Source organism: Cololabis saira, chromosome 18 (genome assembly GCF_033807715.1).
Source record: "Cololabis saira isolate AMF1-May2022 chromosome 18, fColSai1.1, whole genome shotgun sequence".
NCBI lineage: Eukaryota > Metazoa > Chordata > Actinopteri > Beloniformes > Belonidae > Cololabis > Cololabis saira.
In genome coordinates this window covers 11,366,977-11,390,241 of record NC_084604.1, presented here as the reverse complement: position 1 = coordinate 11,390,241, position 23,265 = coordinate 11,366,977, and the positions used below count along the sequence as shown (strand labels likewise).

Below are 23,265 nucleotides of genomic sequence, written 5' to 3'. Positions count from 1 at the left end.
AGCTGAAAAACAGCTAAAATGTGAAAAAAAGAAAAAGCCTGCCAGCCATTTGTCCTCACATTCATTTCCCTGTGCAAATCGCACCCTCCCTCCGTCTTGAGATTTCAGACCACCTATAAATTATTTACACAGAATTCTTCACATTCTTTCCCTGCGAGCGCCCCGCTGACTCTCTGATGTGATTAGTGGAACAGTGTGGCAGTGAAATCATCTCGTCTGGGAGAGAGTCTCGCAGCCTGAGATGAGTAGGTGGAACCACGAGGAGACAAGCGTTTCGGAGCCGAGACAGTGATGGGAACAAATGGTGGAGGGGAAGGAGGTTTGCCTCCGCAGCTCGCCAATAAACAGTCACTCAAGGGAATACCAGATTACTGGGAGTCGGGAGACACCAGGAGCACTGCTAATCTGTGTTTTGCACTCTCAATTGGGGAAAAGAAATGTATTATTTTATTTTTTTTTAAATGTAGCACAATATCTAGCATCAACAGCTCAGATACTTGCTAAAATTCAGTTTGTAATTCAGTGTGAATAAAAAGAAGAAGACCTGCTGAAAATGTCAAATATGTCCCAGCGGAGGGTTCAATTCAAGATTCAGCCCCATCCAAGCAAGAATAAACTGAGCAAATAACATCTTCCTGCCAGTTAGATTATTGGAAAATTCATGACAAAAAATATGAGGTTCTGGTCTGATATCGGCGCAAGAGAAAAGGTCAAGGTGAATATTAGGTTTCATCATCAGTTTTTTGATCACTGCAGAGTAACAAACGATAGACAAGGCCCTTCCACTGACCTGCTGTCTCTCTCTGGTATTTCTTTGATGGCCAGTCGGACCTGGTTGCTGAGGTCTCGTCCTGCGTACACCACTCCGAACGTGCCTTTCCCCAGAATCACCCTCTCTCCATGCTCATCGTACTCATAGTCGTACTGCGGACGCAAAACAAACCGCACAGACCTCAAATTGATGTGCAGCACTCACTAGGATAAGGTGCCAGAAAAACTAACATTTGAAGATAGATTAACTGTTACGGCGCCGTCCGTGTGTCTGGCTGCAATAATCTGACAACAATAGAAATAACCAGGAGTCATCGCCCAGGAATGTCGCGTTCCCGGTCAGGTGTCCATTCATTTCATAAAACAAAATTAATTAATTAATTGGCATATATGTACAACGGTGATCTGCAGCACTTTTTAAAAACAATAAATTCCCGTTGATGACGTTTTTGTGTGAGGCTGATTTACACAGCCATAAATCAGGCTTAACAAACATGGCGGAAGGCGGATCTGAGAGCGAGGAGCTCGTCGTTAAACTTTTATTTATTTGTCCTGTTTCTTTATTTATCAGGTTGTATATTTTTCTACTTTGTGATTTTATAAGCTAAGAAAACTTGAAGGACAATGGTACTTTTGCTGTTTGCACTGTTATCCCACTGTTTAAGCCATACAGTTTGAATAAATGTTGAATCTGTTCTTACATTTCAAACTTGTTTCATTTGAGTCATTACAGTTTTGCAGTACAAGTGTACTAATTCAATTGGTTTTTATTAATTCAATTTAATTGGTGTAATTTAGTAGCATTTAGTATTCTTTTAGAGCAGTGATTTGGGGGCTCCAAAGACTGAATGTGGTGATAGATTTATAGTTAAAAAGATGGAGTTGAAATTATTTTTTTTTATCGTCATTTTTATCGTTATTGGGATAAATGCCAGAAATTATCGTGATACATTTTTTTGTCCATACCGCCCATCCCTACTCTGCAGTGACTTCTGATGTCACGTGGAGTCCAGGAGTCCTGCCACTCGTCTGACTGCTTCACTGGGCTTTCACAGGCTTCCAGCCCCAAGGGCAGAACTGTCTCACACGACTGGAGCCTGGAGCTGCTGAATCACGTAGCTATCCACGTGAAGAGTCGTGCAACAAAGCCTGCAACCCGCTGTTTACATGTTTTTGTGGAGCCCAGGGACAAAGAGGTGCAAGACGGCCACCCAGAGACTGAAGATACTGAAGATACTCTTTCTACTTATCTCAAGCCTGTTACACTGATTCCTCTATCACTTTCAAATCACAATGAAAGAAGTTCAATGAACTTTCTGAAAAATATTATATAGAGTAAGAGTCTGGTTATTCTGTTATTCCTTAATTGAGCCGCAAATATACCGATATCCCCGAAAACAGGAACCTGTTCGAAATTTGATCTGTGCCATGTCGAGTCAGAAAAGGTGCATCAAGCTTTTATTTTCCCTCAGCTCCGCTGAAGCCAGGTGATTACAACGTCAGTACAGTACTCTGTACGGTCAAAAAGCATCCAAAGCAAATTAACAAAACTTTATCCAAACTAAAACAGCTGAGTTTCAGTTCACTTTTTATTAAATGTCTAACTAATTTCAAAAAAAGCTTGAAATAAAATTGAATTAAACAAGTAAAACGCTGCCACTGTTTTGAAATTAAGTTCCAAGTTCTGCATGAACAGTCAGTCAACTGTCAGCAATAACGAGATATCGGTTGAAATGCGGTTTCAGTGTTATTTTTTTCTTCTTTAACATCCTTTTGAAGGAAATGCCACCATCACACTTCCTGTGACATTTTAAAATCAGGCAAAACCTACTTTGGAAACAACAGGATGTAACTGAAAAATATAGACCCACAAACTCGGTGTCACCGCATTAAAAAAAAACAACACAAAAAACAATAAAACTCAAAATGGATCATTATTCTTTCAGAAAAACCCAGCGAAAAATGTTTACTTTTGATCTGCTGCTGTTATTTGGTATTAAATTAGTGGATTCTTACAGAATAAAGGTGATATATGTCATCCTAACTATAAAAGGAATTTAAAAAAAAAAAGAAAAAAAGAATGGTCTTGAATGGCCTCACCTCTAAGCCGTCGGTGTCACAGTCTCCCTCCTCCGGCCCTTTCCACGCCTCCTCCGTTATACTGTTGACCAGATCACAGAACCTGCCAGAGAAATGCAATGCACAGCACGGGTTAATGCTTTCTTGAGGGCAGTTCAATTACAATTAAAAATCTCATTTAAATTTGACTGTAAATGGCTGAGAATAGCAGCTGTTTCCTCCTCAGGGCATCTAGGATTCCTCCTGGATGCCCCTCTGGGGAGGCGTTTAGGCATGTCCGACTGGGGGAAGGTCCTGATGTCGACCCGGGCCGTAATGGACATGCTGGACTATTATTCTCAGGTAGTTTAGGGAAGCCTTGATGTCCTGGAGAACTACAGGTGAAAACTGAGGAGATAAAGGGCTGGACCTCTACCTAAACCTAACTGAGCATCTCTGGAGAGATTTGAAAATGACTGTCCACCAACGTTCACTATGCAACCCGACAGAACTGGAGAGGACGGTACTCAAACGGCTGCTTCTACTCAATACTGAGCAAAGGGTCTGAATACTTATGACCATGTCATATTTCAGGTTTTCTTTTTTAATAAAATTGCAAACATTTCTACATTTCTGTCCAGATGGGGAGCTGAACATACATTAATGGGAAATATTCTCAAACACACACTGCAATGAAAAGAAGAGGAACACATTTAAAGGGGTCTGAATACTTTCCGTACCCACTATATGTTCATTCTGACTTTTGCAACAAATCCCAGAACACAAACTGATGCAGAAAATAAAAAACAAAAACAAAATTACCATAAAAAGGTCGCAAATGTTGGAGATCTGTTTCTACATATTAGCATTACGAGGTGTTGTTGAGCTGCTGATCTTCCCCTGAAGGGGTTACGGTATGCAACACCTCCCACACATACACACACTGACTTTAATCATACACTCTGCAGACAAGCTGTGAAGTAGCACATGGCTTTGTCACTCTGCCACACCATTCCTGCAGGTGTTCATTAATGTGTCTTTTTGTGCACACGTGCCGATCATACATGCACAAACACATTCTTGGTATTATGCTCTTTCTAGCAGTGTTTATGCTCCTTCCTTCCTTCAATTTCCTGTGTTTTTTACCCCTCTCTTCCCGCTGTCGCTCCTGACGGAACCTCATGGGAGCAACAGCAGGCATGACTCAGCGGCTCTCACACCTCAGATAATGGTGCTGGAGGCCTCAGCTGTGAGAGCCTCCAGTCTGAACGCACGGCTTCAAAGAGCTGGCGAGGAACATGATGGTGCTAAAATGAAACAAGCTGCACTAATGATGGGAACGCGAGAAATGTCCCACCGGAGCACAGCGCTGACAAGAGAACTGGGAGTACTGCAGGAGTGGTTCACTCGACACAGTCGCTTTTTTAAGATATGTTAAATAAAAATAAATAAAAAACTCAAGAGGATTTGACAAAAAAATAAAAATACTGTGGTACTCTTTGTGTTACTTTATGCAGCGACATTGAACAGAGCAGCTGTGAACGCAGCACATCTGTCTTGTCGTTGCTGGTTGTCACCTTTTAACAGAGGTGTCAAAAGTATTCATATTCATTACTCAGGTAGAAGTATAGATACTAGAGTTTAAAAATACTCCTGTAGAAGTTGAAGTATCAACTCAAGTTTTTTACTCAAGTAAAAGTATAAAAGCACTGGTTTCAAAACTACTTAAAGTATAAAAGTAAAAGTAATGTAAGGGGGAAAAAGCCATTAAGGACAAAAGTCATTGAAATGAATGCATCTTAGTATAATGCAAATATATTAAAGAACCATATATGTGTACTATTGAGCATTAACATGTGTTTCAGAGAGCAGAAGATATGATGACTAGTTTCCTATAAGTATTGTAATGGTGTAAAAAGTCAAACTTCAGAGGCATGTTATCATTTATCCTAACCTTTATTGGAATGTACATCCAAGTTTAGTTGCAGGAATCTGAGGGAACGGATGTAAGAACAAAACTGGACAAGAACATCTGAAACAACCACAACCAAATTCACTCTATCCGGATGGAGCAATTTAACTGGATAGTTTTGTTATTAAAGGCCGAAAGTAAATAGAGTAACAAGGCTGTTTTTAAAATGTAAGGAGTAAAAAGTACAGATAATTGCGTGAAAATGTAAGACGTAAAAGTAAAAAGTTGTCTGAAAAATAATTACTCCAGTGAAGTATAGATAACCAAAATTTCTACTTAAGTAAGGTAACGAAGTATTTGTACTTTGTTACTTGACACCTCTGCCTTTTAACTCCTCTGATCCGCTGAGCGTTGCACGGCTCTGCTCTTCAGAGCCACGTTTCATGGTACAGCATCTGAACTCAACATGGCGTGTCTGAGTGAGGGGGGGGGCAGTTTGTGCATTACAACGTGCTTGGATCTATTACAGGATCTATATAAAAGTTGATTTTGATTGTCATCAGACATTACATTTGCTTTTTGTTTTTTCTCCGGATGCTGGTTTACAATAAAAACTGCGGAAACGATGAACTTCAGTTTGCGTCTTTCGTCAGCCAAAGTGGGCAGACACTGAACTCAGCAACTTCACCAACAGAAGCCCTGTTTGCCTCGACTTTTAAAAGTAGCGTAGGCCTACTGTGATTTGAATAAGAAAACCCTTATTTATTACAGATATAACAAACATGGATGAGCAATGGCTCTGCAGCTCAAAATGAACCATCCAGCTTGTTTTGGGGAAAAATAAGTGTAAATATTTTAATTCATAATGTGAACTTGTTCATTTTAATCTGTCTAAACTAAACTTGACTAAGCTCTTGTACAGTGTAAGTACGTAAAGGATAACGGCGAGGACCTGTGGGAATGAATCAAATGTTTACGTGTAGCTCCTCCAGATGATTCTTCCTACCTGTGTCATTGTCACAGGATCGTTCTTAATATCTTGTTTTATTCTTAAAATATATGACTAGCATACATTTAAATCCTCTTTTTCACATGTAGTCCCATGACTAATAAATCCGTCCTCGTATTTCAAACCTAATAGCTTTAGATTGATGAATCATAAATCTGAAACCGTTGGTTTGTAAGTAGTAGGAGAGGACCGTCAGGCAACTGTAATCAAATTAAACCAGAATTGATTATATCAACAGGCTGCAGCGATGATTATAATGAAGCCAAACAAGACAGAAGCGGCAGACCGACCTTTTACAGTGCATCTCGGTGCAGAAATAGATCTGGAAGTCCTCTGCATTGTGGAGGACGTAGAGAAAGGCACTGCGCTCGTCAAACTTGGAGATGCTGGGAAGAAGAAAAAAGAAAAAGAAAACCAAACAAACAAAACAGTCCACAGTTAACACATGATGACAGATATGACTCACAATGAATGAAGCCTTTTAGTGGATGTGTGACTACAACTAACATCCTTCCTGGAGTGCACGTCCAACTAAACATGAGCAAGGTACATCATTACAGCTGGGAACACATCTGCATCTGGAGCTCTATATTAAGTTGGAAGTATGTTCTATAGTCTAGTGTTATGACTTTGCACAAGGTTTTAAATTCTTTTAAAAGACAAAATCTTCACCTGAAAAAAAAAAAAAGTTATTTTCCAGTTTTCTCCCATAAACAACCCTGAACTTCAGGCACAGAAGATAAACCGATACGTTTTTCCGGCGAGATGATCACGAGTCTGTGTGTGTGCGTGCCGAGGCCAGAACTGCTGAGCCGGACAACGGTGCGCCTGTATGTGTGGCGTTGCAGCTCGCAGGGCTGCTATTGTGTTCTGCTGACTGTCTGCAGGCTGAGTGGGCACAGAGAATGAGCGGTTCCCTAGCAACATGCCAGCACGACGCTCCACTTCTCCCTGATCCGACACTGAATTCCTTTGAGGGCCGTGGAAAAACAGACGCAGAGCAAGACATCGTGAAAATGGACTATTGTGAACTGGAAGAGTTTTTGATACAATCTGGAGAGGAGAAGTGATAGCATTACGGCTTATATATTTTAAAACCGGCGAGAGCCGCACGAAAAAACATGTTTGATCTTATTGCATAAGAGTTAAGAGCAGGTCCGTGTATTTCCTTTGGCTCATTATTGTACATTTCTGTCCATTATTGTAACTGGCCTTGAAATCTCATCAGTGTGACAATACGTCTTAGATTAATATATCAGAAGAATGTAAATTAAAATCCAAATGAAGATTGTTATCCTTTATGAATACCATGATGTAGAGCAAAGTCTCTAGATTCACACAAACAGGAAAAAAAATAATAAAAAGGTTGGTTTGACATTTTGAAGGCTCAGACTCCCAGGAGTCTGGTGTCTGACAGAGCAGGAACCTCTCACAATAAACCCATATTAGAAGAGAATTTAAGCAAAGTTAGTTGTCTCTTCTGATGTCTAGGGCTCAACTCTTCCCAATATCCAGCTTTGCTAGGTAATAAAGCTGCTAATAAACAGGCAGACGGCAGCTTTCACCTTGCCGGAGGACCTGAAGACGTGCATTTAAGCAATCCTCCAGAAAGTGGTGCATTTAGCACTACGACAATGCTTTGAAATATAAAACTTTACAAAGAACAAATAATGCCTTAACATTTTAATTTGAACTGAACTCGGGCTGAATTATCTGTAGAATTCGTTCATTAGCTCAACATCTATGCAGGCACTAGTGATCAAACAGCAAAGTAGTGACCTGACGGGCCTTTGACCCGGGTTAGGGTTAGCTGGTTAGCTGGTTAACTGGGACTCTCTTTCGTTTCCCACAAACACGTCCCTGAGTCTGATCCCTCAATGCAGCAGCCACATCAATCAGAGGCTAAAACGAGAGCTGGCGTAGTGACACGTGGCATCGTACAAAGTGTGAGAGACAACACCACGGACCTGACCCCTCGAACCGACGTGGCGGTGAAGTTCCACTCATGCATCCCCTTGTTCTGCAGGACAGATCAAAGCAAACATCATCCCAGGTTGCTGATGAATGAATTTCATGTTTAGTCATTCAATAATGTAGCATCAGTGTCCTTGCTACAGTTACTGCTACGAGATTATGGAGCTAGAACAGTCTCATAATTCACAAATGCACACACCGTTTCACAAATGCACAGGACAAGTTTCACAAATGCACACACCGTTTCACAAATGCACAGGACAAGCGCTCTTATGATTGGCTGAAACAAAGGGAGACATCTGATTGGTTGCGGATCCTTCTGTGTTAAAAAAAACGTATTTGTGGATCGAGTCACGTCAGGGGAGTCTCAAAAGTCACACGCAAATCCAGCGCAACTCACAGACAAAAAAACCTTTTTAAATCAGGTTATATTTGTGTGTGCATCAAAAATACATTTGTATATCTTGTCCTACGCACGTGTGAATTGTTCTGTGCATTTGTGAAACTTGTCCTGTGCATTTGTGAAACGGTGTGTGCATTTGCAAATTATGACTGTTCTAGCTCCATACGAGATTAACACAGCAAATCTATCACAAAACATTTCATTAAGTTTGAATTCTCCTCATTCAGAAAGACGGTCAAAGATTCGGCCTAATCTGCAGTAAATAATGAGCCGTTTCAGTACCTTGTCATCAGGAGCCACGTGCCAGATAGACACAATGTTGTCGTCCACGTCTTTGTTGATGGACAAATACGAAGCCTGGTAGACTTTCGTAGGCTCCAGTATCAACACCTGGAGAGGAGAAGCAAGTATCATTAACTGGACACCAATCCAGTCCCGGCTGCGTGATTCCAAGTTTAACTGCCGCTTACGGGAAAGCGGACGGAGGAGACGTCTTTTTTGGTGGCCTCCATCAGGAAGTCCATCCAAAAGTCGACCAGCTCCTGTTTGGGGGCCGGAGGCTCCGAGCTGGGCTTCTTAAAGTGCTGGTAGATCATGATGATGTCCACGACTGAGCGCAGATACCTGAAACCACAAGTGCAAAACGATAAAGAATAAACCGGTCGGATGGAAGTAAACACGAGCTTCGACACGTCTTGACATAATTGCAGATGCATTTTACAGTTACAGTGATCAAATGTTTTTAATTATTTTTCATGATTTTCTTATTATCAACGATGGCATCCACAATGATGTTAAAAATGCATAACACATATTCTCAGCCCCTTCCAAACCCACCCCTTGGACCTAAGCATTCGATGAAAAGAATTTATAATAAAGAAAAACAGAAAAACAGATACTACAAAGATAATAGAACAAAGGACAAAATAAAACAAAGGCAAAAGATAATAATATCAAAAACTGGACAAGGATCGCTGCAACAAGGTAGTCTATGTCAATTTTAAGTACATCTTTCAAGTTTGGCCTTAATTTGATCTGCTGCCATATACCAAAATAACATATTTTGTTGTTTTACATTATGGATTCAGGCTGTAGATATTTCCAGGTAGATTATTTCAAGAAAGGTCAGAAACCAATGGGAGATGTTAAGCTTGTGTAGTGGTTTCCATCTTACTGATATTATCTTTGTTGCTGCTGTTAGGCCAGCAAGCAAAATTCGTTTTTGACTTAGTGAAGCATTGATTGTTGATAAATTATTTAAAATAGGGTTAAGTGTTTGTGGGTTTATTAGAATATTCTGTACTGTTATCGAGGAGAATGCAGTTGCAACCTGTTGCCAGAAATTTGCAACAGGTTGGCATTCCCGGTGATGAGCGTTTTTAAAGACAAATAGTGAACACAACATGATTTGCACGTTTTTCATTGTGGTAATGATGGAAACCCCTCAGTTGAACGCCCTGCAAGAGAGGAGCTGCAGGCGGTTTCACGCAGCCTCATGAAATATTGCTTGAAGTTTGCAGTTACATGATGCAGACAGCCAGATTTGACTCCTTTAACTAGAATATTTAGCTTGTGTTAATGTTTTCTTTTACTGGAGTTGTACTGATGAGTAAATTCAAACTTGCAGGTCACTTTGGTCAGACCACTTTATTTTCAACACATAACAATGAGTTCATCCCATCTCCTATCGTAGAGAAGCATGTCGTGTGGTCTATTCAAAGTGCAGCGAAATGCAAACAAAAAATAAATGAATGATCTCGTACAGCGGCCACAGATGGCTGCTGTGGTTTCAAGGAAATGCAGAGCACACTTGAGAGCAACAATCCCACAGACGCAGCTGGTGACAGAGGCAGTAGAAAACGTGTAGTTCAGCGTAATAATGGGAGGACGGCGTCAGCGTCTTCTCACCAGATGGGGGCTTTGAGCTTGAAGAGTTTCTCTGAAGCCAGGGTGACCCTGGTGTTGTCGGAGGCCAGTATGCTGGCGCCCAGGAAGAAGCCCACATCCCAGTAGCTCTGCAGCTTGTCCAGGCTGCCCTTTTTACCCAGCAGGCTGCTCAGCTTAACTCCTGGAAAACGAAAGGACAGAAAAAGGATTTAATGTCCTCAACAGGAACATGCTCTGGTTTCGTTTCCTCTTGTGCTGCAGAAACGTTAAGCCCAGGATGAATTTAGACAGTAGTAAGACAGGATTAATCATATTTCCGTACTCTATGATACAACACGACTTGGACCAAGCGCATTCATGATTATATCTATAAGGGACCTTCTGAGACGAGCTGTGTTTTGAACAGCCAGCTGCAGGAACCAGGCGTTTGGAGAAGCAGTAATGCTCATGTGAATAAGTGCAGTGGCGAGCGTTGTAAAGAGGGATGGGGGTGGGGGGTGGGTGGGGTAATTTTGGAAGCTGCAGGCTGGTTCCCAGGACTGCCTAGGTTGTTTCCCACACTCTCAAACTCTATTTATCAAATGTCAGAGAAATCATAAAACAAAGCAGGAAACAGCTCATTGGCTAGCGAGCACGCATGGACTTTACTATAATAGTGACACTGGCAGCTTTATAATTAGTGTGTGGAAAGTACAGTCCTCCCTTTAAAGAAGGTAATCTGACTGTACTGTATGTAGTTTTAGAGCTTCTCATTGTTTTCTTTTGTTCGGTTTCTAACTTCGAGTCAACTGTTATGGTTCACTGTCGCTGGTGTCGCAGTCTCATTGACTACGTTTACATGCAGTCAAAATTGCTAATATTCCGGTTACTGAAACATTCGGAATATTCCGTTTACATGCGTGAGCAAACAGGGTTATCCCTGTATACATGGTAATTAATCATTTGGGATATCTGGATCAAACCAGCGACGCACAGAGAACGTGATGACGCAATTCCCGTAATTTCCGCTTCTTCTTCCTGTATCCAAATTCAAAACAAATGCTGCTTCGCGAAACTTTTCGCTCACCTTCTTGTAAATCTCACTATCTCGGTACTTTCTACCGTCTACAAATGCAGAAATGTTCATATCCTTCATTACATTTATGAAGTGATTAGTCTCCTCCTGGTCTTCTGTTTCTCCGTGTTTATAAGAACATCCTGGACACAAAAGACCAGGATTCTTTGTGAACAGAGCATGCGCACAAAACAAATTCATGTTCCGTTTGATGGGGATATTCCGTTTGGCGTTTAAATGACCGAATATTCGGGTTTTAAAAGGAGTAACCCAGGGGTCATATTCAGGTTATTAAAAACCGGAATATGAGCAAATTCGGGTTATTCAAAGGGGTTATTGGTGTTTACATGGCCGTGCAAATTCGGATTATTGCCAATATTCAGGTTTTAAAAGGGTTATTGAGTGCATGTAAACACAGTCATTGTTTTCTATGGCGCTGCAACTACCTGTTGAACAAAGCATCAACATTTAGTGAGTCAGAATGAGAGACACAATGTCGGCACAATGACCAGACAAAGCAACGTGATTTGTCAGTTGAATGTCTTTTAAATCCTTCAGCTCTTTGAGGTTGAAAAACAACAACCACCCAGTAGCGCTGGTTCCAGCTGAAGCATCATGAGGGACTGATGAGTAACGTCACTGTGTCTGTATTTCTGTTGGGTCCATTCTGCAGCTTTTGTTCTTTTAGCTTTTCACATACAGTTGAGGTGGTTTGATGCCTGGTCACTGAGGAAACATGAGGCAAGTTCTGTTTCATCCCCGGACTGCAGTCTGCCTTTCTGCACATCACGTACGCAAATATAGCCTGGGTTGTTGTAGTGGGAGTCGGAATGATTCTTTAGGGCTTTTAATGGAGGTTAGAAGGAAGAGGCCAAGCATTTAGTCTTAAAATTCATCTCATTTTTGCTGATTTTCAGGCATCTCAGACTCCAACTTTAACTTCTTGGTAACTTATGGTTTGTTGCACAAAGACTTTATGTTCCAAGTTAGACATCAGGCCTGTGTTGAAAAAATCGATTTTCTGATTCTAAATCGATTCTCATATTTATTCCTAAAAATCGATTTGTATGTCTAAAGATCGATTTATTTATTTTTTAATTATTTGATAAAATTTATTTATTTATTTTTTTTTCATCATTACATTTTTTCCTGGTGAACTTTAATCCCAGTAGTCCCAGTAGTTTTGAAAACTCCTGAACTAAATGAACTTTTCTTTAGAGAAAATGCTGGACATTTCAGCTTAAATTTCTAAATGTTATATTAGTTCAATGAAGTTCATATTATCTATATTTACTATAGCTTGTTTGGTTTCTCTGTTATCGGACACGGTTTGTCATGAAATACCTGAAAAATGCCGGGTGCTTCATGGCAAGCTGTGTGTCTGGTGACAGAATAAATCAGACAAGCTAAAATAACTTGTTTACTGCTTGAGCTGTTGCAATTTCTTTCTTTTTTTGCACTTTAAATGGATATTGAAATGCCTATTTGAGTTATTTATTTCTTAGTTATTTCACAATAATTATTGTGAAATTATTATTTCAATAGTTATTTTACAGTCATATAATACAGGCAACACTAACCCAAATCAATATCGAATCGGATCGGATTGAATCAAATGGTGATAATCGATTCTGAATCTTAAGAATCAGAATCGAATCGATTCTTGACATTTGAATCGATACCCAGCTCAAAAACTGACCAGTCATTGGTTCTTTAACGTAAGTAACAACTGGAAATGTCAGTGGGTCCTTTGAGCATCTCCTTGTTCTCATGTGCTGTAAATAAGGACTTTCACTTCCTCGCTGCCAGGAATGGAACTTAGCTTCAGACATTGCTGGTCCAACCATCTTTCTACATATATCTAGGCATAATTTCCCTTCAGGGATTAATAAAGTATTATTGAACTGGACTGACTTGAACTGCAGTGAAAATCTAAATCTCGCAAGTTGATACTTACTACCATGTCAGTTGTTGGGGCCATTGAACAAGAAGAAAAATGCATTTTTCGGAATGTTGAACTTGTTTGGAAACACAGGCCAATAAACCGATAAACCCCAGACAATGAGCTGAAGGAGCTGAAGGCTCCTCAAATGCTCCGTGGTTCTGACGGGAACTCTAGCCAGGAGGGAAATCTTAAGCCAGTCGCTCGGTAGTTACCAGCATCAAAGTAAAACATTGATTGTAACAACAATCGGATCAAGGCAGTAGACTTAGGTCACAGACAAATATGGAGTGTTTTGTCCACTCACCCACTTTGCGCAGCTCGAAGGACGTGTCAAATTGGTGTCCGGCTGCCAGAAGTAAAACAGCGTAGTTGATCCCGGAGTGTAATGTTGGTTCTGACTCAAAACCCTTTTTAAACCTGAAAGGAAAAGAACACCAAGAGTTCAATTAGCACTTTTTCCCCGAGAAGTACGTTGCAGCAAATCCCAAGCATCTTTGAGGGAGCGGCTAGCTTCACGGGTTGCTTTATGAGACGCTCCGAGACGGAAGAAACAATTACAGCCAAATTGAGCTGGGGCCACAAAACACCAAACAGCAACTGTGAGACACCCAAATAACCAGAAATTTCATTTATTTAATCACCAATCTGTTCTCCCAGAGGTGTGAATGTTATTCAAGGCGTGTGCCAAGGAATGTGCCATATGGAAGCTTGATGATTCAAAGCATATTGAGCCAACAAATATGAGATCTTTAATCTAATTTCCATATGAAGACAAACAGCAGCCTGATGTTTATTAGGTAAACTTCCCCGAGGCGTCTATTAGCCACGGCTAGGTTTCACGCACTCACTTGACAACACTCAAAAAGAGATGGCACACTTCAAAGTCAAGTTTAATTAATGCTTATAGACAAATGTAAATAGAAATAATTGTGTATTTATGCGTTTGTATGTTAGTTATAAATAATTACTGTGTCTTTGAGCCCTGGACATTGGTAGGCCAGCTCACAATGTAGATTTGTTTTATTTTAACAAATAATGCACAAGTTTCAAGTTAATTTAAACAATTATTCAATACATTTGAAATTAAATGCATTAAACAAAACATGCCGTCTGCAGATGTGGCAAATATTTTCAAACGTTTGCTGACGGCATTTATTTAAAAAAAAACAAGGAAAACAAATGCATTTGAACAATTTGATGAGCAAACATCATTGGCTCCTAGTTTTTATAAATATGTTTAACAATGCAGTAAAAGCAGAAAAACTATCAACTGATTTTCCCAGCACTGATCCAAATGTTTTTTGGTTTATTTGCATGGAAATTGTCCTTTCACACTTTAAAATAATTTACAATGACACCTTTTTGTAGCTCTTTGCACCCATCCACACCACCACAGCCCAGCGTTTCTCAGCAGCGGGTGTGTTTTCATCATTATTCTTTAAAGCAAGACAAGTACATCAGGATCTTTTTCCTCTTTTTTTATATCAAGGTCCTGGATGAAGTGCTGAGCTTGAGCACGTTTTGATTCACATGTCCTCCTCTCTAATCCGCTTCAAGTGCACTCTATACCGGGAGTCTGGACTGGATGTCTTTACATGTCACACGTCTTTCTCTGTGACTCGAGCAGAAGCGTGATGCCACAGTTGCAACAGCGTCTGAAGTCTCCTGGGAGCACGAGCTGGTAAAGTGTCACGATTCTGTTCGGGCCACAGAAAAGAAACCAAAAAAGACAAAAACACACCGAGGCAGGTCAAGTCGTGTAGACACACAGTGTGGCGTCGAGAAACTCAACATATAACATGAGCAGAGACTCTCAATAATCCAGAATCAAACAATGAGCCCCAAAAGGAACACATTAATAAAGTTATACATTTTAATTCTCCATACTTTCATTACCAAGAACCAAAATACATAAACTTTACCAGATTACCACTTCCTGTTAGCACCGGCATCCTGCAAGGCTCATATAGATTGAACTGACAACAGTCTTAATCGTTTTGCACCTCAAACCTTTACATCTTCAGATCATATGGTGTGATGATCACATTTCCAGTTGATCTTTGATGACAGCAATAGATCACATTTGCACTTTACTTTTGCATATTTTCTTTAAGATGTGATAAATGTTATATTTCTTTGCTCAGAGCTGTCATTTGCAAATTTGTCCCCTGACAATTGTCTTGATGGACAATTGTTATTGTCATTATCAACCAACTGTTTTGCTTTCATAATTACAGCTATTCTGAAATGCTGCATGAATGTTACCATGTTCCATGGTAGTTTCTTAGAGCTTTGGTGCCACAGTCCAGTGACTCACTCCATCCGTTACGCCCCTCCTCCTACGAAACATTTCTTATAACAATATTCATCAGTGAGTCGGTGTTTGGAGAAGGGCCAGCCGAACAGAAATGTTCATCCTGCCTTTGTTTCTCACCAGTGTGTGCTGCTGTCTCGGCTCTGCGTGTCACTGAAGTGTGTCTCCAGGAACACGTCCTTGTAGATGCGTCCCACCAGGCAGTAGATGTCCGACGCCACCTGCTTCTCCCCCTCCACCAGGGGCAGCATTATGTCCAGGGCTTTCTGTCGGTCACCAGGCAGGTTCCTCCTGCATGTGCACACAAGTCCAACAAAAGGACTTTAACTCACAATCCTCCAGGCGTCTTCAGTATTCACATTCATTACTCAGGTAGAAGTATAGATACTAGAGTTTAAAAATACTCCTGTAGAAGTTGAAGTATCAACTCAAGTTTTTTACTCAAGTATAAAAGTACTGGTTTCAAAACTACTTAAAGTATAAAAGTAAAAGTAATGTAAGGGGGAAAAAAGCCATTAAGGACAAAAGCCATTGAAAATGAATGCATCTTAGTATAATGCAAATATATTAAAGAACCATATATGTGTACTATTGAGCATTAACATGTGTTTCAGAGAGCAGGAGATATGATGACTAGTTGCCTATAAGTATTGTAATGGAGCAAAAAGTCAAACTTCAGAGGCATGTTATCATTTATCCTAACCTTTATTGGAATGTACATCCAAGTTTAGTTGCAGGAATCTGAGGGAACGGATGTAAGAACAAAACTGGACAAGAACATCTGAAACAACCACAACCAAATTCACTCTATCCGGATGGAGCAATTTAACTGGATAGTTTTTTTTAAAGGCCCAAATGAAATAGAGTAACAAGGCTGTTTTTAAAATGTAAGGAGTAAAAAGTACAGATAATTGCGTGAAAATGTAAGGAGTAAAAGTAAAAAGTCGTCTGTAAAATAATTACTCCAGTGAAGTATAGATAACCAAAATTTCTACTTAAGTAAGGTAACGAAGTATTTGTACTTCGTTACTTGACACCTCTGCAATCCTCGTCTCAGTAGAAAATTCGCCAGGAGCAACAAGGCAATAGTTAACAAGCTCATTAAAGTTTGCAGAATTGTTGTGGATATTTGAAATATTTAAAGTGCTATTCATCTTAAAAAGGACATGATGCTATTTTGATGGGTCTGCGTTAATATTCAGACGGTAAAAACTTATGAGGGGGATTCTTTGGTGGCAGTGAAAAGCATTATGGGAAGTGTATTATTAGGCATCGTCTTTTATCTCCTTTAATCTCATCACCCCTGAAAATCAATTTCTAGTCACAGGCCTTCAATTCAGATTTCACTTTGCAGTACGTTCATGTGAAGTGCGCATGTGGATGTGTGGAAGTGGCTTTACAAAATTTGGAGTGCAGAAAAGAGCTCAACGTGTACCACAGAAAGCATCACCATGCTTGTTCACTGTGAAGCTGGGTCTGTTACAATTACCTGTGAGGAAATAAATACAGCCTCTAAGATGAGTAACTAATTGAAAGATTACAAAGAGAGGCTGAGGGCTTCAATATTATGTAATGAACCGCAGCCTCCACCGCTGCTGGTTATTTCATCTATCTAAAGGTCTGTTCCAAAGAGGCGATATATTTATTTCTTATTCATTCAGAGCCAAGAGATGATAGGGGGAGAAATAAAATAAATTGATTTATATCATCATAACCACCACTATTTCTTGTTTAAGTCAACGATCTGATCCAGACAGTTTGTTAGGTGAACTAGCACAAGTCCAAATTAACGGTATTAAACTCACATAACTGCTCACATAACATTCCTTTACACAAACATCTCAAGCTATTTTAAAAACACAACACTGTCAAAGAAATTACACTTTTTCAACATAGAGATGAAAGGTGCACACAACAACAGGTGGCCGGGTTTTGTTTCATGTTACCTGACAACAGATCAGATTAAATATAACTGATTTATTTACTCTGGATGGCTTGATGCAGAAATTGAATGCAGAGAAAAATCGTGATGAGCCGATCGTGGCTGCTCTCCAGGGTACGAGGGTTAACTACAACAAAGGAGCTGACGGTTATCGCCATGGAGACGGTCCAGGGGGATGGAGAGCAAGGCAGTAGGGTCTGCTGTTTACTCACGCACACTCTACTTCCACTTTCTTCTCTCCAAAGAGCTGAAGTGTATTTGCATAGAGGACATTGTTCCCTGGCTCTGATCAGCGACACCTCGGCAGCAGCTCCGGCTCAGAGCTGCACAGCCACATGCCTGAGGCCCAGGCCACTTCAGATTCCTCTGGAAGCAGGTCAACTACTTCAGATCGGCTGATTAAGCTCTTATTGAGCTTAGAACTCGTAAATCTCAGGGCTGAATTCTGCTGAATCCAAATTTATTACTCCGGTGAAATAGCCAGGGTAATGAGTTATACAAAGTCACTTCAAGGAAAGAATTAATTTCATTTCACACTTCAAATAAGGTCAATTTATTGTGCTTTTTTAGTTCATCCGACAAATCTTCACGGGTTAAATGTCAAGTAAAAGTTCTTCATCTGGGTGTGTCTGTAGAAGTTATTACTGTTATCTTAGATGCAGTGATAGTAAAAACAAAAGATGGAGATTCTGAATTTACATTAGTGTTCAGACTCTTTTTCATGAAAAGCTTGCAGTCGAGTCTTGCTTTTTCTGCATTTTGACCTTCATATCTTTAGTTCACTGCACGGAGCTGGGACAGGGTGAGTGTTGTCTGCAGAAGGTCTTCCAGTCGGGACGCGATCAAACCAAGTGTAAACCAAGCCAAGTCATGCAGCTAAGAGAAGTGTAGGTAGGACAGATAAGGATTATATCAAGGTACAAATGTAGAGAGGGGTACAATATCTAGAGAACATGAGAGCCTTGACTCCTGAATGAGAAGCAGAATCCTTTCATCTGATGACACAAATGTCAAACCATTTCCAATGTGAGGTGGAAAGAGGAAACCCAGCGGAAGGAAGGAAGGAAGGAAGGAAGGAAGGAAGGAAGGAAGGAAGGAAGGAAGGAAGGAAGGAAGGAAGGAAGGAAGGAAGGAAGGAAGGAAGGAAGGAAGGAAGGAAGGAAGGAAGGAAGGAAGGAAGGAAGGAAGGGAAAAATAATACATATAATAATGACACTGATAACAAAAACAGGAATAATAATAATAATAACTACTATGACTAACAATAACAACAACAATATCAATAAATATAATATTAATAATGATATAGATATATATTATAATATAGAGATATTTCTCCGCTACAAGGGCAGGGACAGCAGTCAGGACGGAGTGAAAGACAGATTACATGTTGGATATAAACCACATAAAATAGATTTACGCACATACATCGTTGTATAGATTAGTATAGTTGATAAAATCAATCATGAAAATATACATTTGTTTGCTGGGAAGTGGGGACAGCTGGGGTTTTAGAGGTAACTACAAATTCTTTGAAACCAATTGGATAAGATAAACATGTGTATACATGTTCACATGCATATGTGTATGGATGTCCCTATTTATTTATTGGTATTATTGTTATTACTGGGTAGAAGTATTTGTATACATTTGCTATCATATACTATTGGCACTAATGAGTACGTACTTGTATGCATGTATGTAAACGTACTCTTCAAGTATGTGTACTTCCATCTGTACCTACACACCTAATAAGCGTCACAACTTTAATGTGTAATGTTTCGGATCATTTATGTCTATCAGTGTGCATCCATCATATATCTCCACCCTAGACACAGACATTCGTGCACACACACATGTTCATGCATGCATGTACACATGCATACATACACACTAATTCAGTTATTAAGAAGAAAGAGCTTCTGTCCTTGTCTTTTTCTTTTTATATGTTATATGTACTTCGATTATACATGTGTCTGTCTCATGTCAGCCCTTTCTGTAATAATCCACCTCACAACCGCACAACCCGCACCCATCACTGTCTAGTCTCTTTCTCCGTCCTGTCCTTTCATGTTTCACATCAGTGGTTTTAGTCTTCTCTGGCAGAATCAGTGTTTCATCTGTTAATAAAGCATGTTTGATCAGTCCGTCAAAGAGGACTGGTGGAGGACACATTCACTCTCACACACATCTACGTATATACACACACACACACACACACACACACATACACACACGAGCCAATGACGACCTCGAGCACGCCACAATGAAAACTCAGAAGTCTGAAAACTGTCTGGACATCAAACAAGTAGCACATCTCAGACCTGAAGCATGACTGTGTGCACATCAGTCTTTTATCTTCTTTCGTCAAGAACAATTTCTGCCAGGAATAAAAGAATATAAGAAAAAGCCTGAGGTGAAGTCTATCAAGTTTGTCGATCACACTGAAGAACGATCAAGTGAAGGTTATGAATGCTTTAAACAGGAAATCTCAGACAAAACACTTGAAAGAGATGTTTTTGCTTTGTGATTAGACAGAACAAATAGAGAAAACAATTTAAGGTGTAAAACACATTTTTTGATATGAAAGAAAATCTAATATGAACCGCTATGGATGATTTAATTCTAGTATTGTGAGTTTATCTAGATGTTTTTTTTTTAAAGAGATTGAACTATTTTTTCATAACCAAATTATTTTTTCATCCTCGACAAAAACAACCACACCTCTGCAGTGTGTTAACAGCGGTCGGTGCAGCAGCTCGCCCTGCTTTGCTGAGGCAGACGAAAGCGAAAGACCACCTAAAGCTCTGCCTCCGCTCACGTCCTGACGTTGAATTTGATTCACAAAACCTGCAAGCGCTGTGCCAGCAGCTCGCAGAGCCAGACTGCAACAGTGAAAACACGGGTGATTTGGCGAAAACATTTTCCACTCGTTGCCAGGTTTAGGAGCAGCATGTTTTACTGCTGACTGCGGCAGTTGCACCGTGAAAACCGCAGGAAGTTTACGAGAAAAGCAGCTGGTGAAAGAAAAAGTCAGCAAAACCCTCCTGTGCTGTACATCTGTTTCTACCTGAACTGAAACGCTTTTGCCTGTCGGCTTGAAACTGCTTGATAATAATACAAAATGTGGCAGCAGATTAATGCTTTTGTATGATCGGCAATTAAAGACCATTCATTTCTTTTCAGTAGCGTTTTCAATTAAGGTTATGATTTGCTTCACAGCATTCACTCAAATAACTATTTTTTGGCTTGTTTAACATAATGTTCTACATGTTCTTGCTACTGAAGAGAATTCATTTGAACTCAATCAAAGTCTCTTTGCTCATGTGAGCGCAACAGCACACAGGAACTCACTTAATTGGTAAAAAACAAGAATACACACAAGACAGCGGACAGGTAGGCTGGTGGACTCTGGCTGCATCTCTGCTCTCCAGCTTACCGGTTCAGAGCGAAGGCATAGTGGAACTTCACGTGTGGATGAGCCATGGGGTCAAAGGTCGGAAGCTTCTCCAGGGTCTCGACCAGCTTCACGATGGACTCAAAATCCTGAGTGGGAGATAAAGAGACACTGATGAGCTCCTGCAGCACTGACGCCGGTCATCGTCGGTGTAGGTGCCGGGGGGCTGAAGCATCTCAGAAACAAATGCTCTGACCTTATTCACTGTGTCAGAAACTCATCAGTCAGAAAAATCGCCTCAATAAGCAGAGTGGCCTCTTCATTGTGTTTTTACTCTTGGCAGCTTAGTCACTAAAGCCCCAGTTTGTTGAATAATTTAGTCCCTCCTCCAAGCTTGTCATACTAATGAAGGAGTCACAAAGATGTGCACGGCCTTTAGTAATTGACAGTATCTGGACGGTACGTGCGTCACAACGCAGAGACACAATACGGGAGAGAGCGCCATATTTAAGAAGGGGGACCACAAGATTTGACTCCATAATGCTTCTTTCTGAGAAAACAGAACTTGTAAAAGGATTAAGAGACTGACACTGAGGCAGCTGTCTGTCTCGAACTTCAACAATCAGTTGAAAAGTCGTGCCTTTTAGGCCATATACGACGTTTCAATCAAAATTTAATTCACAATGACCATCTTCACAATAACACATCTTTGGTGGAACGCAACACTGGAAACAGTTTACTAAACTAGCAACTTCTTACTTAGCAACTCACCCAAGTTAGAAAACATGGATACTAACTTTAAAAAAATATTGCTTCAAGTAATTGCCATTGAGGTAATGTTACCCATCATGAACCACGTAAGGGAACGGGGCGATGCCAGAAGCAAAGACTCAAGTGTGCGTGATGTAGTCCACTAAAGACATGTTATTGCAAAGATGCTCTTTGATTCATGATTCACCTGAACAGTGTTGCTAGATAATAATCATATTTCTACGATTATGTCAACCTCTATACCATGTACGATCAATAATTTCCCAATGCCCCTCAAAAAGTCCCAAAGCCCCTCACGAAGACTATTGACGATTAGTCTGATTTGGAAACAGATTCAGCAGATTTTATTGTAACTGATCTGGTAAATTGAGTCACATTTGATGTATTTTGTCCTCACTTTGGCCTATTTTAGCCTCCTTAGCCCTCTGTACGGGCTCTCCGTACGATGATTTGGTTTTGGGTGTCTGGCAACGCTGCGCTGCAATTTACATTTTAATTCAAACGGTGAATGTCGCGCCAAAAGCCACACGAGTTTGCAAGCATAAAAAGTAAAAGGACTCCATTTATACAAGGCGTTTCTAGTTTTTCACTCCTCAAAGTGATTTAAATGTCTACATATTCACAATCATATCGCACTTCTTAATTTCTACATTTTTGAATCCCACTCACAAATGAAAGCATCTTGCCCTCTAGGGCCTGCCGTAGCCCTTAAGCTGGGCATACACTGTGCGATATTTTACATCGTTTGATTCAGCCCCATCTCACACTGCACGACTACATCGCGGAGTTCAAAAGTTCAGAGCCCACGATTTATGGTCTCACACTGTACAACCCGATGCTCGGATGCGACCCGTCTGCTCACACTATACGATCATAATCCTCCCGTCGGACCTCTGTTACTGGAACTCGAGGCCGGTTCTGGGGCAGGGGTGGGCTGTGCCCACACACCTAAACGTGTGTCCTGCCAACCCAATCAAAGGTTATGGGATCCTTTATTTTTTTATCATTTTATTTTTTTATATATATATAAAAAAAATCCCAAAATATCTGTACCGTTTCTGATTGAGTGGGCACTGCGCATCATTTTTAGACACAACAAAGAACGCATACCGCAAAATGAACACTTCTTTGTGTTCAGAACAGTGCAGAGCGCACACTGTTAAATAGCAACATTTATAAGGCGTTATAAATAACAGGGGGGCTGTGCCTGGGCCAGGACTCGTGTTTGCAGAGGCAGATTGTGACTGCTTTGCCCTGATGATGATTTATGGTTCCGCGTTACACCAACACAACGCAGAGCCTACGGCGTAGGGTACGCGGCGACGCGCACCGTACGTGGGAAATGCAGTCTTTTTTTCTGCTATTAAAACATGATTTGTAATGTGAATTTGCAACACTTAAACTACAAATAATAGTTTTTGACGTGACCTCAGAGATTGTGCATGCTCTCTGCGAAAGGATGAGTCTAATTGGGTCGTAGCTGCTTCAACTGTGCGATTCCTTCACGAGGAGCGACCAGGATTTCAAACACGCTTGATTTTCTTGCGACCTCACGATTCGTGATCGGTAGCTCGTCGTGAGGTGTTAATCTCTCGTCGTTACCCCACGTATACTGCACGAGGCACGAGCAACGATTGGGTCAACATCCGTCCCGATCCAAAAAATAGTCGCAAAAATCGGACTGGAAAATCGGCTCAAAACGAGCCGATAATCGCAAAGTGTATGCCCGGCTTTACTCCTTGTTCCTGTACAGTAGATTTATCTGTCTTCTTTTCAATATAATGACTAACTTGCTGATTAAATGAGTAGAGAACAGTATTATGAAGTT

The 23,265-nt window shown here is 40.5% G+C and overlaps 1 protein-coding gene across 2 annotated transcripts in view; it reads right to left on the bottom strand.

Moving 5' to 3' along the window:
• Nucleotides 1-23,265, bottom strand: part of map3k5 (mitogen-activated protein kinase kinase kinase 5) — a 77,904-nt gene that overhangs the window by 21,114 nt on the left and 33,525 nt on the right. For both annotated transcript variants that reach the window (XM_061707424.1, XM_061707425.1), the window contains exons 6-15: nucleotides 20,709-20,815; nucleotides 15,448-15,618; nucleotides 13,318-13,430; nucleotides 10,036-10,195; nucleotides 8,598-8,751; nucleotides 8,410-8,517; nucleotides 7,718-7,770; nucleotides 6,041-6,136; nucleotides 2,872-2,953; nucleotides 791-924 (exon numbers count right to left, since the gene is read on the bottom strand). In XM_061707424.1, coding sequence (XP_061563408.1) covers nucleotides 791-924; nucleotides 2,872-2,953; nucleotides 6,041-6,136; nucleotides 7,718-7,770; nucleotides 8,410-8,517; nucleotides 8,598-8,751; nucleotides 10,036-10,195; nucleotides 13,318-13,430; nucleotides 15,448-15,618; nucleotides 20,709-20,815 — 1,178 coding nt within the window. The remainder of the gene's footprint in view (nucleotides 1-790; nucleotides 925-2,871; nucleotides 2,954-6,040; nucleotides 6,137-7,717; nucleotides 7,771-8,409; nucleotides 8,518-8,597; nucleotides 8,752-10,035; nucleotides 10,196-13,317; nucleotides 13,431-15,447; nucleotides 15,619-20,708; nucleotides 20,816-23,265) is intronic.